Source organism: Salmo salar, chromosome 04, assembly GCF_965601325.2.
Source record: "Salmo salar chromosome 04, fSalSal1, whole genome shotgun sequence".
Classification (NCBI taxonomy): Eukaryota; Metazoa; Chordata; class Actinopteri; order Salmoniformes; family Salmonidae; genus Salmo; species Salmo salar.
This window is the reverse complement of record NC_138294.1, coordinates 80,095,905-80,117,317: the sequence shown is the minus strand read 5'-3', so window position 1 is coordinate 80,117,317 and position 21,413 is coordinate 80,095,905. Positions and strand designations below refer to the sequence as shown.

At 47.9% G+C, this 21,413-nt stretch overlaps 1 protein-coding gene across 7 annotated transcripts in view; it reads left to right on the top strand.

Moving 5' to 3' along the window:
- rapgef6 (Rap guanine nucleotide exchange factor (GEF) 6) overlaps positions 1–21,413 on the top strand; it is a 194,466-nt gene that overhangs the window by 77,567 nt on the left and 95,486 nt on the right. For 3 of the 7 annotated variants that reach the window (XM_082974748.1, XM_082974744.1, XM_082974749.1), the window contains 2 exons: positions 7,255–7,401; positions 10,723–10,740. In XM_082974748.1, the coding sequence (XP_082830874.1) occupies positions 7,255–7,401; positions 10,723–10,740 (165 nt within the window). Of the gene's footprint in view, positions 1–6,905; positions 7,402–10,722; positions 10,741–21,413 lie in introns of those variants that run through there. The other 4 variants (XM_082974745.1, XM_082974750.1, XM_082974747.1 and 1 more) reach the window with 3 other exon arrangements.

Sequence of the window (21,413 nt, the reverse complement as noted above, 5' to 3'; positions counted from 1 at the left end):
GGAGAGAGTAGCGGGAGAGAGAGAGCGAAGGTTGGGACGGCGCAATACCATCCGAGTAGGGGCAGAGTGAGAAGTGTTGGATGAGAGCGAATTACATGATTCTGACATGCAAAAATGTGGTATATTTGGAGAGAATTCATCTTAGAGATTATGAGGAAATCATCAGAAGATGGATAGGAAATACATAGTTCAGAGCAGTAAACACTAAGTTTTTTTTTTGTTTTTTTGAACGTCATCTTTCATTGACAACTATAAGTGAATTATTGATGACTAGAGCTGGAAACACATCAGATGGCTTCCACAACATGTGAATAATATTTTTTTAAATGGGATTGATAGACCTAACAACTTAGAAATGGGCAGATGTTTTAGTAAGTGCTGTCAGGTGTGGTCACGGGACATTTCCAAGTGTCCCTAAACCTCTCCAAAGTGGCATATGTCTGTAAATTAGATAATTCTAGTGCTATTACATATTTTCAATCCCTAAATGCTATTTGTTCAGTATAAAAACACTTTCTTCCATATCAACCTCACTCAAACATTGTGGTGTTATGGGGTATCCAGGGTACATTCAAGTGTCTTTTCAACCTCTCCAAAGTGTCCAAATGTGGTAATTGCATAGTTTTTTTGCACACTGGATGTGCCTAAAAGTTATTGTTCACTATAAAAACAAAATATCTACAACACCAACCTCTCAAACATGGTTCTTGTGTCGGGGGACATACAGGGGATATGGATGCCTACAGCGCGTAAGCAGGCAACATCATTTTTGATGCGCAAAGATATTCAGTGTTGTCATTAAGTAATGCAACAACCTATCAACGTATTCCGTGTTTATTTTGTTTATGCTTCACAACTCATCCCTAGTTTGAGAAGTGAGAATGCACTGATCTACAGCTTTCCTGGTACATAAACATACAGGAAGATTCTTAGGTAGCTAAACCTATTGCCAACCTTTATTTGGGCATTTTAAAACACTTCCATATTTCCCTATGATGACAATCCTCTGTAGTGCATTGGGAAAGTATTCAGACACCTTGACTTTTTCCACATTTTGTTACGTTACAGCCTTTTTTCTAAAATTCTATCTACACACAATACCTTATTTCACAAAGCACAAACAGATTTTTAGACATTTTAGCTCATTTCTTAAAAATAAACTGTTTTCACTATCATTATGGGGTATTTTGTGTAGATTGAGGGGGGGGGGGGGGAATATGTAATCCATTTTAGAATGAGGCTGTAACATAACTGTGAAAAAGGGAAGGGGTCTGAATACATTTCGAATTCACTGAAATTCAACTGTCAATTATGAATGCAGCTGGTCAGATCAGCACACCAGTAAATAGCTACCGTTACACTGCAAGTCAGATGGCTCGTTGCTGAAAATTCTGCATGTTCAAAGTGATAACCAGCTAACGTTAGCTAGCTACGTTGGCAATTAGCTCTTGTCGGATACCTGCCAGCTAGCTAGCATAGTTGCTAACACCAGAGATGAAATGGTTTGTTATCGTAATCTTTGCTAACAGGTCACATGGCTATCTGCATGTCCGGGCACATCGACACGAGCCTTATTAGTGAATTAAACTAATATTTGCAACAGGAATTCGATTTTGGTCACTGTGTCAATTCAGTTTCTCAATACTGCACCTTTCTTTCTGTTGGCGAATGAGCTAGCTTGCTGCTGCTGATTTTCAAAGCTAGACATTCCTGGTGAGTGGCGACTGGCATAGCAAAACTTTTGCTATGTCGATGTACTATTGACATAGCCGATAGACTAGAAAATGCCAATATCGCCCTGTCACATAGAGTAGGTCTGAAGGCTAAACTGAAAAACCTAACCTCTATCAAATAAAAAGATGGCGGAACCGCAAAAGTACTTCTCTGCAAGGGTGTTTATTTATATAGTGAATCTGGAAGAAAAATAACAGTACTGCCATCCAAAGTATACATTATGGGGACAGCTTAAAAACAATGGTGCCCCATCAACAGCTCAATCCAAAATGGTTCCCCCTTGAACTGAAAGAGAGGCTCCTTTTGTAGGGGAAGCCCCTTCCATCAGAAAATACCCAGCACTAATTAATTAAGCAATTACCTTCATCAAAAACTACATTTTCCACTCAACTAAACATACTGAATTATATACATTGCAACACGTTTCTCATAATACAATATACCAATATAACACATTTACAAAATCCCATCCCTACTGACATAGAGCCTTCCAATATGCCCATTCACATGAACGAGCCATTCAGGACAGCCACTACAAAGCCAGCCCGATTACCGTAGCTCTGGTCCTTATCCCAGCATACCCAGAAGCTACAGAGATGGAGAGGAACAGAACCAAACAACGCGCTCATCCATGACATTGACAAGTACAATAAACGTTGCTTAAATGAAACGTGAACACTTGTCTGTATATTCTTTATACCATAAACTGTTACTGACGGGAGGTAAGAATAAAGTGTGAAATGTATGTACTAAGAGAAGTTAACTTGTGTGTCGACCCAGATTGTTAACGTAGCTGATAACGGAGCAGGGAGGCGCGCTGAGTGTGTGTTAGTGTACCAAACACTGCCCGCGGCCAGTGACGGACTTCTCCGTCACACGCCCTGAGACTGACTGACTGACTTGAGTTTATATGACAGACTACCCTCCCGTCTCTCATCCTCCTCCTCAGTCCCACTTCTCCTGGCTCTGGGTTTTACCCGCCCACTCCTATATGAAATAGAAAAGTAATCTAAGTACATGGTTGAGCGAAGCAAAACACTTGTCAATAGTGTTCTGCTGGCATTCGTCAGAGCCCACTCATGATGCTTAAAATACAGTGGAAAAAGTTGGTTTGCCTTGGCAGGGATTTCCCCGACTCAGAGAGACATTGAGGGAGATCGCAGCAATGTTCAGACGATTGCAGATGTTTTTGTTAACTTAATTTCTTATTCGTCTCCCGCTTGTTTTTACTCTGGCTGGGCCGGTGGTGGCATTCCGCCTTCACTGTGTCAGTGACAGCATTTGATGGGTTTACAAACTAGGGTTGTGAACATTTAAACAAAACTGGGATCCTTAACATTAAGACAATCTTTTTTTTTTTTCCTTCACAAAATTAAAATCTCAGTGCAGTTATCACAACGACCACTAACAGGTCCCAATCATCAACATAAAGGAAAAATAAAATTAAACAAATGCCTAACGCAACAATGCTGTAACGTTAGGAGAGAAAAAGGCAGTCTTTTAGCTACTTAATTTTTTTTATTATTTCACCATTATTTAACCAGGTAGGTCAGTTGAGAACAAGTCTCATTTACAACTGCGACCTGGCCAAGATAAAGCAAAGCAGTGCACCACAAACACAACAGTTACCCATGGGATAAACAAACGTACAGTCAATAACACAATAGAAAAGTCTATATACAGTGTGTGCAAATGTAGTAAGATTAGGGAGGTAAGGTAATAAATAGGCCATAGTGGCAAAATAAGTGTAATTTAGCAATTAAACACTGGAGTGATAGATATGCAGAAGATGAATGTGCAAGTAGAGCTACTGGGGTGTAAAGGAGCAAATAATAAATGACTATGGGGATGAGGTAGTTGGGTGGGCTATTTACAGATGGGCTGTGTACAGGTGCGATGATCGGTAAGCTGCTCTGACAGCTGATGCTTAAAGTTAGTGAGGTAGATATGTTTTCCAGCTTCAGTGATTTTTGCAATTCGTTCCAGTAATTGGCAGCAGAGAACTGGAAGGAAAGGTGGCCAAAGGAGGAGTTGGCTTTGGGGATGACCAGTGAAATATACCTGCTGGAGCGCGTGCTACTGGTGGGTGCTGCGACGGTGACCAGATTATATACAACGCAGGACAAGCTAGATAAATTAGTGATATCATGAACCATGTGTAGTTAACTAGTGATTATGTTAAGATTGATTGATTGTTTTTTATAAGATAAGTTTAATGCTAGCTAGCACCTTACCTTGGCTCCTTGCTGCACTCGCATAACAGGTAGTCTGCCTGCCACACAGTCTCCTCGTGGAGTGCAATGTAATCGGCCATAATCGGTGTCCCAAAATGGCGATTACCGATTGTTATGAAAACCTGAAATCGGCCCTAATTAATCGGCCATTCCGATTAATCGGTCGACCTCTAGTCTGGAGGTTTGTTAACACAGTGTCCAAAGAAGGGCCAGAAGTATACAGAATGGTGTCGTCTGCGTAGAGGTGGATCAGAGAATCACCAGCAGCAAGAGCGACATCATTGATGTATACAGAGGAAAAAGTCGGCCCGAGAATTGAACCCTGTGGCACCCCCATAGAGACTGCCAGAGGTCCGGACAACAGGCCCTCTGATTTTACACACTGAACTCTGTCTGAGAAGAAGTTGGTGAACCAGGCGGGGGAGTCATTTTGAGAAGCCAAGGCTATTGAGTCTGCCGAAAAGAATGTGGTGATTGACAGAGTCGAAAGCCTTGGCCAGGTTATTGAAGACGGCTGCACAGTATTGTCTTTTATTGACGGTGGTTATGATATCGTTTAGGAACTTGAGCTGAGGTGCACCCATGACCAGCTCGGAAACTAGATTTCATAGCGGAGAAGGTACAGTGGGATTCGAATTGGTCGGTGATCTGTTTGTTAACTTGGCTTTCGAAGACTTTGGAAAGGCAGGGTAGGATAGATATAGGTCTGTAACAGTTTGGGTGTAGAGTGACTCCCCCTTTGAAGAGGGGGATGACCGTGGCAGCTTTCCAATCTTTAGGGATCTCAGACGGTATGAAAGAGAGGTTGAACAGGCTAGTAATAGGGGTTGCAACAATTGCGGCAGATAATTTTATAAAGAGAGGGTCCAGATTGTCTAGCCCAGCTGATTTGTAGGGGTCCAGACTTTGCCGCTCTTCCAGAACATCAGCTATCTGGATTTGGGTGAAGGAGAAATGGGGGAGGCCTGGGCAAGTTGCTGTGGGAGGTGCAGAGCTGTTGACCGGGTTAGGGGTAGCCAGGTGGAAAGCATGGCCAGCTGTAGAAAAATGCTTATTAAAATTCTAGATTATTGCGGATTTATCGGTGGTGACAGTGTTTCCTAGCCTCAGTGCAGTGGGCAGCTGGGAGGAGGTGCTCTTATTCTCCATGGACTTTACAGTGTCCCAGAACTTTTTGGAGTTAGTGCTACAGGATGAACATTTTTGTTTGAAAAAGCCAGTCTTTGCTTTCCTAACTGTCTGTGTATATTGGTTCCTAACTTCTGTAAAGTTGCATATCGCAGGGGCTATTCGATGCTAATAAGGTACGCCACAGGATGTTTTTGTGCTGGTCAAGGGCAGTCAGGTCTGGAGGGCTATATCTATTCTTACTTCTACATTTTTTGAATGGGACATGCTTATTTAAGATGGTGAGGAAAGCACTTTTAAAGAATAACCAGGCGTCCTCTACTGACGGGATGAGGTCAATATCCTTCCAGGATACCCGGGCCAGGTCGATTAGAAAGGCCTGCTCGCTGAAGTGTTTTAGGGAGCGTTTGACAGTGATGAGGGGTGGTCATCTGACCGCGGACCCATTACGGACGCTGGCAATGAGGCAGTGATCGCTGAGATCCTGGTTGAAGACAGTGGAGGTGTAGGTTGGTCAGGATGATATCTATCAGAGTGACCGTGTTTACGGATTTAGGGTTGTACCTGGTAGGTTCCATGATCATTTGTGTGAGTTTGAGGGCATCTATTTTAGATTGTAGAATGGCCAGGGTGTTAAGCATATCCCCTCAGGAATAGGGGTGGAACTGGGGGCTACAGGGCCTGGGTTAACCTCTACATCACCAGAGGAACAGAGGAGTAGGATGAGGGTACAGCTAAAGGCTATAAGAACTGGTCGTCTAATGCGTTGGGAACTGGTGGACTCACTAGTTATTTATCATTTAATCTGATTACATAGTACCTGACTTGACGTATTAAACCGAAAGACTCTAGTGAAGCTAGCTAGCTTGTTAGCTATTGTAATTGAGACTACATAACTTGAACTGTGCGCTTCCTCCCCTTCCAAATCCTCCAGTAAATAACAACAAACCCATTCAGATTAAGAAGCGGCCTGCCTGTTGGCTCCCTGTCTTCCTCATTTAACTTTTAGTTCTGTCATTGTAATTTCATCTTCTGTTGAATAGCCTAGATGTCTCCTAATTACTTGCAACAGGGAAGCTCTATGACTGTAGCCTAGAGCCGGTTTGATGACTTGTGATTGCATGACAACAACAAGCTACACGCACCACTCTCGAGAAAAGCAAGCACACCAGCAGCATAAATGATAAAACATTTCTCACTCCGCGGAAAGCGCAATGTAGACATCTGCATTATGAATTCACATGATTTTAATTTTTGTTTTAACTGAAAACCCTCCCAAAAAATGGCTGTTTTGAACAATAAGTAATAGTTTGTTTGCCACATCCTTATTACAAACACAGCACTTTACCTGGACTGTTAGGTTACGTCATCTCCTCCACTGTCCTGATAAACCCACTCAATCTGCCCTCATAAAACACAGCCTCTCCTCTCATACTAGACTGCCTTTATCATCATCATCATCGCTTTTCTAGTGAAAATACTCTGCAAGCATGTGAGTCTAGAAAAGTACTGTTTATTTGTTGTTGTTGAAAATACTCAAAGCCTAGGAGTCTTGAACAGTTGAAATATTCTTACATTAATATTTATCCTAGTTTTAATGTTTTTGAATAGTTTCACAACTCACTTCACAAAATGCAACTATTTGCTCAGCTTAGTTTTTTTTGTTGCGTGAAAAGAAAACAAATACTCCAGCAACAGCATAGTAATACAAAGTTCTCCACAATCAAAAATGTTCTGTCTCGCAAAGGAAATTGGTATATTGAAGGAAGCTGTGGTCTCACTGTGAGCTATGTTGTGCAGAAACGGTCTCCTGACTCGACACAGCAGACTGAGAATGACTAGAACTATTCTCGTCGCAGCCTTGAAGAGAGAGAGTCTCATACCGTCTACCTCTCCTATCTCTTCTCTTGCCCGTGTCCTGGATGCAGTCCCCATGACGAGGCGCTTGCACAGGCTCTCTGTGCTGTGGAAGAACTGGATGTTCTACCAGGAGCCTGAACAACAGAACCCTGAACAGGAACAGAGCCAGGATCAGCTCTCAGAACCAGTAGCCAGAAACAAATGTGATCAGTCTGAGCAGCTGACTCTGATCTCAGAACAAGAACAGTCTAGTAGTAGCGGTAGCTCTGAGCCCCAGACCTTCAGCACTGAGGCCCAGCTTGGTGATGTGTTTCAGGTGGACAATGCCAGCGAGGGTGAGGGGGCACAGCAGAGGGAGGCATCCCAGAGACGTTCCCGCCGGCGCTTTCGCAAAGTCAACCCCCGGGGAGAGCGGGAACTGATCACTGACGGCCAGGACCCCACGGTAAGAACTGACGCTAATGTTTACTCACTATGTTCCTGAAGTTAAAGGACTTCTACTCGGCTCAGACAGAAAGATGCCATAGACGGCGCTCTCTGTTCAGTGTAAGTGTAGTGTTGACAGCTGTGGTGAAACTGTAAAAGTGTTAAATTAAGTACTGCTTGTTGTGTGGTAGGTCAAAGTCTAAAAGCAGTGTGGATAAGGAGAGTGGATTTACTGTGTAAAAGTATCTACTGGTATGTTGGTTAGAATTTAGTTAGTTTGTTTATAGTGCAGGATTGCATTCCCCCCCCCCAAAAAAATAGTTGTTGCAAGATTGTTTATCTTGAGTGTTGAAAGTTGAATGAAACATTGCAGAATAAGTAGATTTACTCCACACTGAACTACCATAGCCATAAAGCCTATTCTATGTTCTTCAGAGGGCTCACTTGGGGTGGGGGGCGAAAGCAGACACATGCCTTTACAGTGAACAAAGTTAACTTGAGTTATGTTTTATGTAAAAACTAAAATGTATATGTCCTCTGTTGATCATCCTGACATCTTGTATTTCTCTCGTCCTCTCTCTCTCGTGCCCGCTCTCTCGTGCCCGCTCTCTCGTGCCCGCTCTCTCTCTCGCTCTCTCTCTCGCTCTCTCTCTCGCCCTCTCTCTCTCGCCCTCTCTCTCGCCCTCTCTCTCTCGCCCTCTCTCTCTCTCTCGCCCTCTCTCTCTCTCTCGCCCTCTCTCTCTCTCTCGCCCTCTCTCTCTCTCGCGCCCTCTCTCTCTCTCGCGCCCTCTCTCTCTCTCGCGCCCTCTCTCTCGCCCTCTCTCTCTCTCTCGCGCGCCCTCTCTCTCTCTCTCTCGCGCTCGCTCTCGCCTTCTCTCTCTCTCTCTCGCGCCCTCTCTCTCTCTCTCTCGCGCCCTCTCTCTCTCTCGCGCCCTCTCTCTCTCCCGCGCCCTCTCTCTCGCGCCCTCTCTCTCTCTCTCGCGCTCTCGCGCTCTCTCTCTCTCCGCGCTCTCTCTCTCTCGCGCCCTCTCTCTCGCTCGCGCCCTCTCTCTCGCTCGCGCCCTCTCTCTCGCTCGCGCCCTCTCTCTCTCTCTCTCTCTCGCGCCCTCTCTCTCTCTCGCGCGCCCTCTCTCTCTCTCGCGCCCTCTCTCTCTCGCTCGCGCCCTCTCTCTCGCTCGCGCCCTCTCTCTCTCTCTCTCGCGCCCTCTCTCTCTCTCGCGCGCCCTCTCTCTCTCTCTCGCCCTCTCTCTCTCTCTCTCTCTCTCTCTCTCTCGCGCCCTCTCTCTCTCTCGCGCCCTCTCTCTCTCTCGCGCCCTCTCTCTCTCTCTCTCGCCCTCTCTCTCTCTCTCTCTCGCCCTCTCTCTCTCTCGCGCGCCCTCTCTCTCTCGCGCCCTCTCTCTCTCTCTCTCGCGCCCACTCTCTCTCGCGCCCAATCTCTCTCTCTCTCTCTCGCCCTCTCTCTCTCTCGCGCGCCCTCTCTCTCTCGCGCCCTCTCTCTCTCTCTCGCGCCCTCTCTCTCTCTCGCGCGCCCTCTCTCTCTCTCTCTCTCTCGCCCTCTCTCTCTCTCGCGCCCTCTCTCTCTCTCTCTCTCTCGCCCTCTCTCTCTCTCGCGCGCCCTCTCGCTCTCTCGCGCCCTCCCTCTCTCGCGCCCTCTCTCTCGCGCCCTCTGTCTCTCTCTCTCGCGCCCACTCTCTCTCTCTCTCTCTCGCGCGCGCTCTCTCTCTCGCGCCCGCTCTCTCTCTCGCGCCCGCTCTCTCTCTCGCGCCCGCTCTCTCTCTCGCGCCCGCTCTCTCTCTCGCGCTCGCTCTCGCGCCCGCTCTCGCTCTCTCTCTCGCGCCCGCTCTCGCGCCCGCTCTCGCTCTCTCTCTCGCGCCCGCTCTCGCTCTCTCTCTCGCGCCCGCTCTCGCTCTCTCTCTCGCGCCCGCTCTCGCTCTCTCTCTCGCGCCCGCTCTCGCTCTCTCTCTCGCGCCCGCTCTCGCTCTCTCTCTCGCGCCCGCTCTCGCTCTCTCTCTCGCGCCCGCTCTCGCTCTCTCTCTCGCGCCCGCTCTCTCTCGCTCTCTCACGCCCTCGCTCTCTCTCTCTCTCTCTCTCGCGCCCGCTCTCGCTCTCTCTCGCGCCCGCTCTCTCTCTCTCTCTCGCGCCCACTCTCACTCTCTCTCTCTCTCTCGCGCCCTCTCTCTCTCTCTCTCTCGCCCGCTCTCGCTCTCTCTCTCGCGCCCGCTCTCGCTCTCTCTCTCGCGCCCGCTCTCGCTCTCTCTCTCGCGCCCGCTCTCTCTCTCGCGCCCGCTCTCGCTCTCTCTCTCGCGCCCGCTCTCGCTCTCTCTCTCGCGCCCGCTCTCTCTCTCGCGCCCGCTCTCGCTCTCGCGCCCTCGCTCTCGCTCTCTCTCTCGCGCCCTCGCTCTCTCTCTCGTGCCCTCTCGCTCTCGCCCTCTCTCTCTCGCGCTCTCTCTCTCTCTCGCGCCCTCTCTCTCTCTCGCGCCCTCTCTCTCTCTCGCGCCCTCTCTCTCTCTCGCGCCCTCTCTCTCTCTCTCTCGCCCTCTCTCTCTCTCTCGCCCTCTCTCTCTCGCGCGCCCTCTCGCTCTCTCGCGCCCTCTCTCTCGCGCCCTCTGTCTCTCTCTCTCGCGCCCTCTGTCTCTCTCTCTCGCGCCCACTCTCTCTCTCTCTCTCTCTCTCGCGCCCGCTCTCTCTCTCGCGCCCGCTCTCTCTCGCGCGCCCGCTCTCGCGCCCGCTCTCGCTCTCTCTCTCGCGCCCGCTCTCGCGCCCGCTCTCGCTCTCTCTCTCGCGCCCGCTCTCGCGCCCGCTCTCGCTCTCTCTCTCGCGCCCGCTCTCGCTCTCTCTCTCGCGCCCGCTCTCGCTCTCTCTCTCGCGCCCGCTCTCGCTCTCTCTCTCGCGCCCGCTCTCGCTCTCTCTCTCGCGCCCGCTCTCTCTCGCTCTCTCACGTCCTCGCTCTCTCTCTCTCGCGCCCACTCTCACTCTCTCTCTCTCTCTCGCGCCCTCTCTCTCTCTCTCTCTCTCGCGCCCTCTCTCTCTCTCTCTCTCTCGCGCCCTCTCTCTCTCTCTCGCGCCCTCTCTCTCGCGCCCTCTCTCTCTCTCTCTCTCTCGCGCCCTCTCTCTCTCTCTCGCGCCCTCTCTCTCTCTCTCTCTCGCGCCCTCTGTCTCTCTCTCTCGCGCCCACTCTCTCTCTCGCGCCCACTCTCTCTCTCGCGCCCACTCTCGCTCTCGCGCTCGCTCTCGCGCCCACTCTCTCTCTCCCTCTCTCTCTCTCGCCCTCTCTCTTGCCCTCCCTCTCTCTCTTCCTCCCCCCTTATCCATTCCTGGTGCTTGATCTGGTCTTCCTCAGGATTATGTGGATAACCAGGTACGTGGGAAACTTTACTTCTTCACTGAGTGTGTGGTGGTTACCTTTCCCTTTTGTATGTGGATGTGTGAGTCATGCTGGTGTAGGCACGTGCTCTTTAAAGGTCAGTGATTGGACACATCTGGCTGCATACTCAACTTGCAATATGTGATGACAGGACTTGCCAAATGGACATAAAGTAGTTTGTGTGCTATTTACGTGCAGAAGACCGAGGACTTCAGGGTACAGTGCTTTGAGCTCTAGTTGGTCAAAAGCCCTTACTAGAGTATTTCAGATAGACAAAGAAGGTGTCCATCTAAGAGGTTTGCTAGTTGTGAAAGTAATGATATTACCAAGCAAAGAGATTAAGGACCATCGGCACTGTCCCATCTTGGTGCTCTCATGATATACTGTAGATCAACATGTATCATAATTTTGAAACTAAAACTCAAACATTGCACCAATCTCTCTTTCTCTGTCTTTCTCTCAGTAATTATATATATATATATTACTCTAAACGTATACACACACTAGAGGACTGAGCATCTGACTCTAATACAGTGCTGTGCAAATGTATTCATCCCCCTTGGCATTTTTCCTATTTTGTTGCATTACAACCTGTAATTTAAATTGATATTTATTTGGATTCCATGTAATGGACATAAACAAAATAGTCCAAATTTGTGAAGTGTAATGAAAAAAATTACTTGTTTCAAAAAATGGCAAAAAATAAAAAACAGAAAAGTGGTGCGTGCATATGTATTTACCCCCTTTGCTATGAATCCCCTAAATAAGATCTGGTGCAACCAATTACCTTCAGAAGTCACATAACATTAGTTAATTAGTTAAATAAAGTCCACCTGTGTGCAATCTAAGTGTCACATGATCTGTCACATGATCTCAGTATATATACACCTGTTCTGAAAAGCTCCAGAGTCAGCAATACCACTAAGCAAGGGGCACCACCAAGCAAGCGGCACCATGAAGACCAAGGAGCTCTCCAAACAGGTCAGGGACAAAGTTGTGGAGAAGTACAAATCAGGGTTGGGTTATAAAAAAAAAAAATATCCGAAACTTTGACTATCCCATGGAGAACCATTAAATCCATTATTACAATTTTTTTAATATGGCACCACAACAAACCTGCCAAGAGAGGGCCGCCCACCAAATCTCAGGGACCAGGCAAGGAGGGCATTAATCAGAGGCAACAAAGAGAAAGATAACCCTGAAGGACCTGCAAAGCTCCACAGTGGAGATTGGAGTATCTGTCCACAGGACCACTTTTTAAGCCGTACAATCCACAGAGCTGGGCTTTACGGAAGAGTGGCCAGAAAAAAGGCATTGCTTAAAGAAAAAAATAAGCAAACACTTTTGGTGTTTGGGAAAGGCAGGTGGGAGACTCACCAAACGTATGGAAGAAGGTACTCTGGTCAGATGAGACTTAAATTTAGCTTTTTGGCCATCAAGGAAAATGCTATGTCTGGCGCAAACCCAACACCTCATCACCCCGAGAACACAATCCCCACAGTGAAGCATGGTGGTGCCAGCATCATGCTGTGGGGATGTTTTTCATCAGCAGGCACTGGGAAACTGTTCAGAGTTGAAGGAATGATGGATGGTGCTAAATATAGGGACATTCTTGAGGGAAACCTATTTGTCTTCCAGAGATTTGAGACTGGGATGGAGGTTCACCTTCCAGCAGGACAATGACCCTAAGCATACTGCTAAAGCAACACTCGGGTGGTTTAAGGGGAAACATTTAAATATCTTGGAATGGCTTAGTCAAAGCCCAGACCTCAATCCAATTGAGAATCTGTGGTATGACTTAAAGATTGCTGTACACCAGCGGAACCCATCCAACTTGAAGGAACTGGAGCAGTTTTGCCTTGAAGAATGGGCAAAAATCAGAGTGGCTAGATGTGCCAAGCTTATAGAGACATACCCCAAGAGACTTGCAGCTGTAATTGCTGCAAAAGGTGGCTCAAGAAGTATTGACTTTGTGGGGTGAATAGTTATGCACGCTCAGGTTTTCTGTTTTTTTGTCTTGTTTCACAAAAATAATTATTTTGCATCTTTAAAGTGGTAGGCATGTTATGTAAATCAAATGATACAAACCCCCCAAAAAAACGCTCCAGCAGGTATATTTCATTGGTCATCCCCAAAGCCAACATTTCCTTTGTCCACCTTTCCTTCCAGTTCTTTGCTGCCAATGACTGGAACAAATTGCAAAAATCACTGAAGCTGGAGATATATCTCCCTCACTAACTTTAAGCATCAGCTGTCAGAGTGGCTTACCAATCACTGCATCTGTACACAGCCATCTGTAAATAGCCCACCCAGCTACTTCATCCCCATATTTGTATTTTATCCTCTTGCTCTTTTGCACCCCACTATCTTTACTTGCACATCATCTGCACATCTATAACTCTGGTGTTAATGCTAAATTGTAATTATTTTGCCTCTATCCCATGTGTAACTATGTGTTTGTGTCGCACTTCTTTGCTTTATCTTGGCCAGGTCGCAGTTGTAAATGAGAACTTGTTCTCAACTGGCCTACCTGGCCTATAAAGGTGAAATAAAATAAATAGACTCCTGTATCTTTGTAGTGACTGGGTGTAATGATAAACCCACCAAAGTGTTATTAATAACTTCACCATGCTCAAAGGGATACTCAATGTCTGCTTTTAATTTTTAATTTGACCTATCTACCATAAGGTGCCCTTCTTTGTGGCATTGGAAAACCTCCTTACATTTACATTACATTTAAGTCATTTAGCAGACGCTCTTATCCAGAGCGACTTACAAATTGGTGCATTCACCTTATGATATCCAGTGGAACAACCACTTTACAATAGTGCATCTAAATCTTTTAAGGGGGGGGGGGGGGTTAGAAGGATTACTTTATCCTATCCCAGGTATTCCTTAAATAGGTGGGGTTTCAGGTGTCTCCGGAAGGTGGTGATTGACTCCGCTGTCCTGGCGTCGTGAGGGAGCTTGTTCCACCATTGGGGTGCCAGAGCAGCGAACAGTTTTGACTGGGCTGAGCGGGAACTGTGCTTCCTCAGAGGTAGGGGGGCCAGCAGGCCAGAGGTGGATGAACGCAGTGCCCTTGTTTGGGTGTAGGGCCTGATCAGAGCCTGAAGGTATGGAGGTGCCGTTCCCTTCACAGCTCCGTAGGCAATCACCATGGTCTTGTAGCGGATGCGAGCTTCAACTGGAAGCCAGTGGAGAGAGCGGAGGAGCGGGGTGACGTGAGAGAATTTGGGAAGGTTGAACACCAGACGGGCTGCGGCGTTCTGGATGAGTTGTAGGGGTTTAATGGCACAGGCAGGGAGCCCAGCCAACAGCGAGTTGCAGTAATCCAGACGGGAGATGACAAGTGCCTGGATTAGGACCTGCGCCGCTTCCTGTGTGAGGCAGGGTCGTACTCTGCGAATGTTGTAGAGCATGAACCTACAGGATCGGGTCACCGCCTTGATGTTAGTGGAGAACGACAGGGTGTTGTCCAGGATCACGCCAAGGTTCTTAGCACTCTGGGAGGAGGACACAAGGGAGTTGTCAACCGTGATGGCGAGATCATGGAACGGGCAGTCCTTCCCCGGGAGGAAGAGCAGCTCCGTCTTGCCGAGGTTCAGCTTGAGGTGGTGATCCGTCATCCACACTGATATGTCTGACAGACATGCAGAGATGCGATTCGCCGCCTGGTTATCAGAAGGGGGAAAGGAGAAGATTAATTGTGTGTCGTCTGCATAGCAATGATAGGAGAGACCATGTGAGGATATGACAGAGCCAAGTGACTTGGTGTATAGCGAGAATAGGAGAGGGCCTAGAACAGAGCCCTGGGGGACACCAGTGGTGAGAGCGCATGGTGCGGAGACAGATTCTCGCCACGCCACCTGGTAGGAGCGACCTGTCAGGTAGGACGCAATCCAAGCGCAATCCTTGACCTTTTGTAGTTGAATCTGTTTGAAATTCTCTGCTCGACTGGGGGACCTTCCAGATAATTGTAGGTGTGAGGTACAGAGATGGTAGTCATTTAGAAATCATGTTAAACACTATTACTGCACATAGAGTGGGTCCAAGCAACTTATTATGTGACTTGCTAAGCACATTTTTACTCCTGAACTTATTTAGGCTTGCCATAAGAAATCGGTTGAATACTTATTTACTCCAGACATTTCAGCTTTTCATTTTGTAAAAATGTCAAAAAACATAATTCCACTTTGACAAGATTTGATATTGTGTGTGTGTGTGTAGGCCAGTGACAAAAAAACAAATCTAAATGTAATCTATTTTAAATTCAGGGGTGTGAATACTTTCTGAAGGCAACTCTTCTGTCGTCATACCATACATGTTGAGGACTTAAGGCAAAAGCACAAACAAACTGGACCATCCGGCTGTGTTGGGTATACCAGACAATTGTGTGTGAGTGATGTGCTGATGAGTATCCCCATGACATGCTATTGACATTGACTGTCATTGATCCTGAAGCATGACCCTCCTCCAGGCCAGCCTGCAGAAACCTGGGATGAATTATACTATGATGCATAATGGGATTTAATACGAATGCTGACAAATGAATGAAGACTCAGTTGCCCCACTTTATTAGTACATCGGTTGCCTACTAGCCACACACACACTGCCATAGAAGGATATATCACCCCCCCTTGGCCTTCAGAATCATGTTCTAAGTGCTTTCCTGGCCATTCTAAGAGACTATTCCATGGATCATTACATTTCTATGAGACATGGTCCGGTAACTGGGTCACGAATGACTAGGCTACATTCGTACAGTTGAAGAGTGGTGATCACTCTTCTGCAAGTCTCTGCTTTGTCTTGGTGCACGACACCCAGCTACAGCTTGCAGCAGAACCAGGTTGCTAGGCTAGTCAATGGCTTGTGATATTTCACTTCCTGTCAGTCTGCAAGATGTCTGGTGCTGGCTGGGCCTCTCTTCTTCTTATCCTTAGCTAGAGTTAGCGTCTCTGTGTAGAAACATCCATGGCTAATAGAACTTAGCCTGCATAGCTAATAGAACGTAGCTTGCAGCTAGTCAGTTATTGGCTGATCATCAGGTCTCAGCTGATATTGCCTCTGTGTGCACTTGAGTCTCATGATCATCAGACTCTGAGTTGATCAGCCAGTAGAGATGCGTAAGTGCTGGCTGGCTGCGCCACATACAGGGCCTTTGTCTGTCCTGATCCCAGAGATCATTTCCACATCTCCTCCCCCAGCCAGGCTCTGTAGGTCATGAGGATATTGGGATGTCTCATGATGACTTCATGCTGTAAAGAGATGATTGCTGACTTGTTGTCACGGAGACCCTCGTCATCTTCTAGAGGTGAACTTGATGTCCTCTGTCTTGTCCCTCTTCTGTCCTTGTCTGCTATGTGACATGTTGTGTGGTACACATCCACTAACCTGTTTCTCTTGTTATCCCATCTCATCCTATTAGCAAATTTGACCATGAAGGTGTTGATGTGCCCCTCTGTCAGAGCTGAACTGCCTGCGGGGTGAGGGATAGAGCCGGGTTGTGTGGTGGTCAGGGGAGATTGGAGGGTGAAGATGGAGAGCGGGCTTTGGGGCAGAGGAGGACTGGCTTATAGAGGAGACCTCTGGGGATTTCACCCCCCTCCTCCTCCACTGAGCCCCGAGGCTGATGGATGATTTATCACTTCTGTCCTTCTGGAACTAGCTCCCCCTCCTTTCAGCACCTGCCCCTCAGCCCACCAACCACCACCTCTAACCCCCCAGCCCCAGCACACCAAGCTAACACAACACATCAGCCTGCATTGATGTACCATTATACAAACAGTACAAGGCTTTTAACACAGCTGTAATCAACTGCTCTGATATACCATAATAAGAACACAGCAGCTCTAACAAAACCACTGTAATCAGGCCAGGCACGCCGACTACCAGTATATACAAGCTAAAGCCCTGGAGAGATGATGTGTTGTGAAACATGGGAGAAGGAGCATTGTCTCCTGGGGAGTGGATCTAGGACCTGAAAATATAGCGCAGGCTACGCTCCAGGCAAGACTTCATCTAAATGTTAACATCATTCATTCTGTGCTGAGTGTACCACTGCTGCTGCCTCTGGAGCTAACCTTGCTGAACCCCCCCTCTTCCCTCCTCCTCCCTTCCCCCAGCTCCAGGGGAGGCTCATATTTTCATCCCACTTAGTGCTATGGAGCTGGGCTTTTTTGCTGAAGCCAGGCAGGGACTTTACCCCGGGGCTTCAGGGATCACCGGTCCTAGACATGCTTGCTAGTAGCAGCCCCCCACCCTCTCCTCCTGCACCCTCACACCCTCTCCTCCTGCACCCTCACACACAAGCAGCACATTACCTCCCTCTTCCCTCTCTTCTCCCTGCCCCTCAACTCCCCATCCTCTCTTCTCTGGCTGAATCCCAAATCACCCCCTCCTCACCCCTCCAGTTGTACGTTCACGTGCACCTCCACTATATGCACAAGTGTCCCAAAGCTGAGGGAGTGAGAATGATGCAGGATGTAGGTGGCTAATTTGACCCTCCAATAGCCACTTTGACCGAATCCGCTACACTTTTGCCTTCAGAGCGAAGTTGTATCCCATAAAGCACTGTTATGTTTTTGTTTTGAGCCACCTGTATTCGTTTGACTGATTGACACATGTAACAGGAAATGCCTCCCAACTGTTTAAATCTTCTAAAACAACGGGGAATTTCCTCTTTTGAATTTGATGCTTGTTTTATTATTTGAATGTGAATTGCATTTGATTTTTTGATTCCCCTCGCCACCCTTGCACAGTGCAATCCAGGAGAATACAGCGCAGTACAGATCAACACAGCACAGTAAGGTACAGGACAGCACAGCCCAGAACAGTGGTCTGCTGGAACTCTTTGTGGCTCTGTGGGTAGTGGAGCAGAAAAACATTGTTACGGCCAAGTACAAACCATTTAATATGGCCTGTTTAAACGGAAGGATTATTGGCAGTCTGAACTCTCAAGGGTGGGATTATATTGTATACTATGGGTTATATAAAGATGGTCCTCCGGTGAGTTGCTAGGGGTGAGGGTCCTCCGGTGAGTTGCTAGGGGTGAGGGTCCTCCGGTGAGTTGCTAGGGGTGAGGGTCCTCCGGTGAGTTGCTAGGGGTGAGGGTCCTCCGGTGAGTTGCTAGGGGTGAGGGTCCTCCGGTGAGTTGCTAGGGGTGAGGGTCCTCCGGTGAGTTGCTAGGGGTGAGGGTCCTCCGGTGAGTTGCTAGGGGTGAGGGTCCTCCGGTGAGTTGCTAGGTGTGAGGGTCCTCCGGTGAGTTGCTAGGGGTGAGGGTCCTCCGGTGAGGTGCTAGGGGTGAGGGTCCTCCGGTGAGGTGCTAGGGGTGAGGGTCCTCCGGTGAGGTGCTAGGGGTGAGGGTCCTCCGGTGAGGTGCTAGGGGTGAGGGTCCTCCGGTGAGGTGCTAGGGGTGAGGGTCCTCCGGTGAGGTGCTAGGGGTGAGGGTCCTCCGGTGAGGTGCTAGGGGTGAGGGTCCTCCGGTGAGGTGCTAGGGGTGAGGGGCTGGTTTGGAAGTCCCGCTAAGACCTCCAGAGCCATCAAAGGCGAAAAAAGACATTGTAGCAGGGTGGAATCCTATAACACAGGCTCCATCGCCCGCCGCATGTGGCAGGGGCTCCAGTCATCACGGATTACAAAGCAAGACCCAACCATGATCTGCCCAACGATGCCTCTCTACCAGACCAACTTAATGCATTTGATTATGCATGCTTTGACAAAAACAACACCTTGCCGTACATGGGGGGGGCCCCCGCCGACCTTTTGGTCTGGGTGATCTCACTCTCCGAGGCTAACGTAAGGTTTTTAATCAGGTCAACACTCGCAAGGCAGCGGGGCTGGACGGTATTTCAGGGCGCATTTGCAGATCAGCTGGTGGGCATGCCAGATAATATTCCAGGGCGCGTTCTCAGAGCATGCTCAGAACAGCTGGCGGGCGAATTCATGGTCATTTTCAACCTCTCCTTTTTCCAGCACATTGTAAATATGGTTTTGACACTGACCCTGTATATATGCTAGTTTACTTTCATGTTATTTCTTTTTTTCAGGTTTTTTTCTTCTACTTTAATTTTTTTTAGTACTGCTGATATTGATTAATGCATTGTTGGGAGATCGTTTGCAAGAAAGGCATTTCACTGTACCTGTGCACGTGATAATAACTTAACTTGAATTCAGTCTCCCTCTCTTGTTGCTCCTTCCTCTCTTCTCTCCCTGCCCGCTTATCTTCCCCTCTCAGCTACCCTCTCATCCTCTCTCTCTCTCATCTCTTATCTCCTCTCAGCTACCCTCTCAACCCCTCTCTCTCTCCTCTCAGCTACCCTCTCATCCCCTCCCCTCTCTCTCCCCCCTCAGCTACCCTCTCCTTCCCCCTCTCGTGTCTCTCTCGTGCTTTTGCTCTGTCTCTCTCCTTCCTCCTACAGGTACTGGGTGGGAAGGGAAGGCCCTAGACCTGTACACAGTATAGTACAATACAGTATAGCCCAGCCCAGAACAGTGGTCTGCTGGAGCTCTGTGTGTTGTGCAGCAGGAAAGCATTGTGACGGCCAAGTACAAGATGATGGAGTCATCATTAATATGGCCTGTTTAAGCGGAAGGATTATTGGCAGTCTGGACTCTCAAGGGTGGGATTATATTGTATAATATGGGTTATATAACGAGGAATAGACCAGAGGCAACCTGTTTCAAGTTGAATGCCATTTATTAGAATAGCAGCATTCTGTGTTCACTGTGGTGGGAGGTGGTATTTGAGGGGAAGATTACATGGGGAGAAGCAATTGTTTTCATCATTATTTTTTGCCTTTTATGAAATGGGCAGTGTGCCAAAATATATGCAAATGAGTGGTGGAACAATAAAAATAGGTTGGAATATGTAAAGCACTACCCCCAACCACAGACACACACACACACACACCAAGCAGTTTGTGTGTGGGATTGTTCACTGCTCACTGAGACGTCCTATGGCTCAGGTGTACCGTGTGATTCCGTCTCGCCTCTCACTCTCCTAACCACTGCAGGGAGAATGACCCACGTGTGCGATTTCCCTACACACACACACATTTTAAGCCCCCATTAGAATTCCTATCTGAGTAGTGTTGATCGGAGCAGGGTTGGACATTGTACGGTGTACTGTATATAGCTTCCTTCCTGGTTGTCAGTACTGTACATGCTCTAATGAAGTGTACAGAAGCCAGTAGCACTGTCTGTAGTTAGACCAGTTGTTTGACTGTGGTACCCTGATGTCTGGCCTGTTGAATGATGCAAACATGTCTTCAGGGTGCTGCTTGCCTGCGTTGGCAGTTTGACCTTTTACCTCATGGAAATGTTGTATTTTCATTATTTTGGCCATGTTCATCGTGAAAACAGGCGTATCTATCTCTTCTCTGTCTGATTTGAAGTGTAGTCACAAAGTTAGCTTCACTGTTTGTAATCTTGATCTTGTGGTTAAACTTCCTCTTTTGCGCATGCGCGCGGGCGCACACACACACAGAGGAAGCACATCCTGCCTGATGTATGTCCACTTTCTCTCTCACTTCCTTGTCTGCCTGAGAAGCAAAGCTGCTGTTTTTGATGCAACAAGTAGAATCCATCATGAGAAAAGGCTGTGATATGGTGTGTTGGTTAGTATAGCATTTAGACAGCTGATGACTAAACGTGTGCATTCCTCAAGGTTCCTCTGGCTGTTGAAGGAATTTAGCCATGAGCAGAACCTCCCCCTCTATTTGTGTTCTGAGTCCAGGTTTGTAAAACAGAGGATTGTAGAGGTGTGTTTGTGCCTCCACACTCTCTCCCTTCATATACCAACCTGGAATCCATTACATGAGAAGTCCTTTTATTCCTGCTGAGAGGCCGGGGGCACTCTGTCTCTCTGTGTCTCGCTCTCTCTGTGTCTCGCTCTCTCTGTGTCTCGCTCTCTCTGTATCTCGCTCTCCTATGGACAGCGCTCCCAGGGAGGCTCCATGTGCTGGCCTGCTATTGGCTGCTCGCTAAAATAATGATGTCATCCTTTAGCAGCACGCGGTAGCGTGTGGGGCGCGGAGCCGAGCGGAGAAACAGGCTTCAATTCCCCCTCTCTTCATAACAGTGGTGCAGGGAGAGACGACATCCCCGTCTGTCCGCTGAGCAGGTTTGATCAGAGGAGCTTCTCTCTGCTTTAGTGAAGGCTGTATGTAAGGTGAGCCTGCAATGCTCCTCTATAGCCACACCAGAGGAATTCAGAAGTCTTAGAGAGCCAACATTATTTCTGTTTCACATCCCCATCCCTCACTGCTGGGCTGCCCCATACAGAGTAGTAGTTGTTTTGGTCTGGGTATCTTTGTAACAGAGAAAGGGTTTAGATCTCTTCTTTTCAGTAGTACACATTTCTCAGATCTCAGTTTGGTGCTGCAGGTCTCTGTCCCAGGTGTTATTCAGTGGGCTTTAATAATGCATCTTGTGCTGCAAATGAAAGCCATCGACTCTATTTCACAACCATACACAATTGGAGCTTTTGTGAAAGGTAAGACATTAGCATATTTCCCATGCAGACCCGTGCAGAAGACATGCTGTGATTTATGCTTTTTCCTTTGTTATTTATGCATTTATTTAAAGGGACGGAGGTGACTGAATACACAAAGCTTTATGTGGCTGCTTGATCAATAAAGATGCTTCCTCCTCCCCTCTCTCAACTG